At 45.2% G+C, this 2082-nt stretch overlaps 1 protein-coding gene across 1 annotated transcript in view; it reads right to left on the reverse strand.

Annotated features, from left to right (window-relative positions):
• Window positions 1-243: 243 nt before the first annotated feature.
• TTLL8 (tubulin tyrosine ligase like 8) overlaps window positions 244-2082 on the reverse strand; it is a 28831-nt gene continuing 26992 nt past the window's right edge. Inside the window, exon 13 of the mRNA XM_017504976.2 lies at window positions 244-481. Within this exon, the coding sequence (XP_017360465.1) occupies window positions 474-481 (8 nt within the window). The 3' untranslated portion in view covers window positions 244-473. The remainder of the gene's footprint in view (window positions 482-2082) is intronic.

Consider the following 2082-nt stretch of genomic DNA (forward strand, 5'->3'; position numbering starts at 1 on the left):
GAGAAATTAAAACTTCAATGGGTTGGTAGCATCCTGAAATGAACAGGAAGACGATGCAGCACAGGCAGCCGAACAAATCAAAGAAGTGGGAGATTAGGAGACACAGGGAAAGTGAGAAGCCTTAGCAAGCATTTAGTCTGCGTTCCAAAGGGGAGGGGACAGAACGGGGTGGGGGCAACATTTAAAGACATAATGGCTGAGAGATTCCCATAACTGAATAATGACACCATGGCACACAGCAAAGACATTCAAATTCCAGGTTGAATAAATGAAAATCAAGTGGAATACTCAGATATCATATTAAAGCAGTCTTAAAAGCTGGCAGATAGAACAGACAGCTCCCCTTGGAGTGGCGGCAGGCTCTGCCAATTTTCCGAGAGCCACGGTAAAGACAAGACAGTGGAAGGATGAATTCAATGTTCAGAGGGAGAGTGGCTGCAACCTGGCCTCCTGCCGCAGAGCATCTGACTCTGTCATGAACCTGTGTGAAAAAGATGTTTATAGACTGAAAGCTCATCTGAGCGTCCCACCGCTGGTGCCTCCCTAAAGAACACTGTCTTGAGTGGACTGAAAGTGGTTCAGAATGAATGTGATTGGAAGTCTGAGACTTGGGAAGAGTGAAGGGCAAAGAGGAATGTATGTGGGTAAATCTAAAAGCCCTGGCTGTGCGGCAATGATGGTAATCACACCCAGGAGACTGTTAAAAACATTATTAAACAGGCTGACAGCAATAGCAAAGTCAGAAGGCAGCAGGGGACGTCCATTTTCCAGGCTTCAAAGTTGATGTACTCTCGGGTGGGTGTAAGTGCGATTTCCTTCACTTTAGATTTTGGTAAGTTAAACGTGCAAGGAGTGATTTGCAGGCAGTCGCTAAAAGACTAGAAAGAGGGTACATCACCTCTAAACCAGGAGCAGGAAAAAACAAAATGAGAGAAGGAGCATCAGTGAAAACTGTGACAAGAACAGAGAGAACACAGGAACATAGAACGGACAAGATCAACAAAAACTGAGTGAAATCAGACGGTGGGTACTGTGGCCATCGGGCTCCAAGGCAGGATGCTCACGCCAGGCACTCATGCATGTGTGCTCCCCTCCTGCCCGGATCAGGATTGGGGTGCGTGGCCTGTAGAATATAGCAGCAGCAGGGGTGTGTGATGTCTCAGGTGAAGTCATAAAGAGACCTCATGACTCTAGCGGTCTCTCTTGAATCGCTCACTGGAGGAAGCCAGCTGCCATGTTGTGAGGACACTCAAGCAGCCCTGTGGGAGGTCCACATGGTAGGGTCTGATGGGGGGTGCACCATCAGGGAGGTGGGTCCCCAGCCCCAGGCAGACCTTCAGATGAGGTTGCCTCAGTTGACACCAGAACTGAGCCCCAGGAGCATTCCTGAAGCGGCACCATGCCGATGAGCCCTTCTCAGAGTCCTAAGCCACAGAAAACGTGGATGATAAATGCGTGCTTTGTCAGCAGCTCTGCTTTGCAGTGATTTCTTATGCAGAATCAATCACCGCAGAATCCATGTTCATGATTACATTAAATGTAAATGATAGGTGTGCTGATTAAAAGATTAAACATTGGCAGTCTGGAATGTTATGCAGAGAGACATGTAAAACATAAGCTTATATAATGAAAGAAAAAATATACCAGGAAAATCCTCACCAAAATAAAATTAGTAACAATCTGAAATCTCTAAAGTAAGAACTGGTAGAATTCCATGCGTCCCCAAGATTCTTACCATCCTTTGCTTAGTAACTGATAAAACAAGCAGACAGAAGAACAAAACAAAACGAAACGAAGGAAATGAAATATGTCAAAATCTGGCCCAATTCATGATACTGAATAATTTCAGAATTGCATATTATTTGCACTGAGAAACATTTATAAAAATTGACCACCTAAAGCAACTGACAACCAATATCTAAGATAATGGTCTGTAACCAAAATACAATTTAGCTTACAAGGAAAAGAAACAGCTAACTAGGCCAGGTGTGGTGGCTTACACACACCTGTAATCCCAACATGCTGGGAGGCCGAGGCAGGTGGACTGTTTGAGCTTAGGAGTTTGAGACCAGCCTGGGTTTT

Source organism: Cebus imitator, unplaced genomic scaffold, assembly GCF_001604975.1.
Source record: "Cebus imitator isolate Cc_AM_T3 unplaced genomic scaffold, Cebus_imitator-1.0 Scaffold329, whole genome shotgun sequence".
In the NCBI taxonomy this organism is placed as follows: domain Eukaryota; kingdom Metazoa; phylum Chordata; class Mammalia; order Primates; family Cebidae; genus Cebus; species Cebus imitator.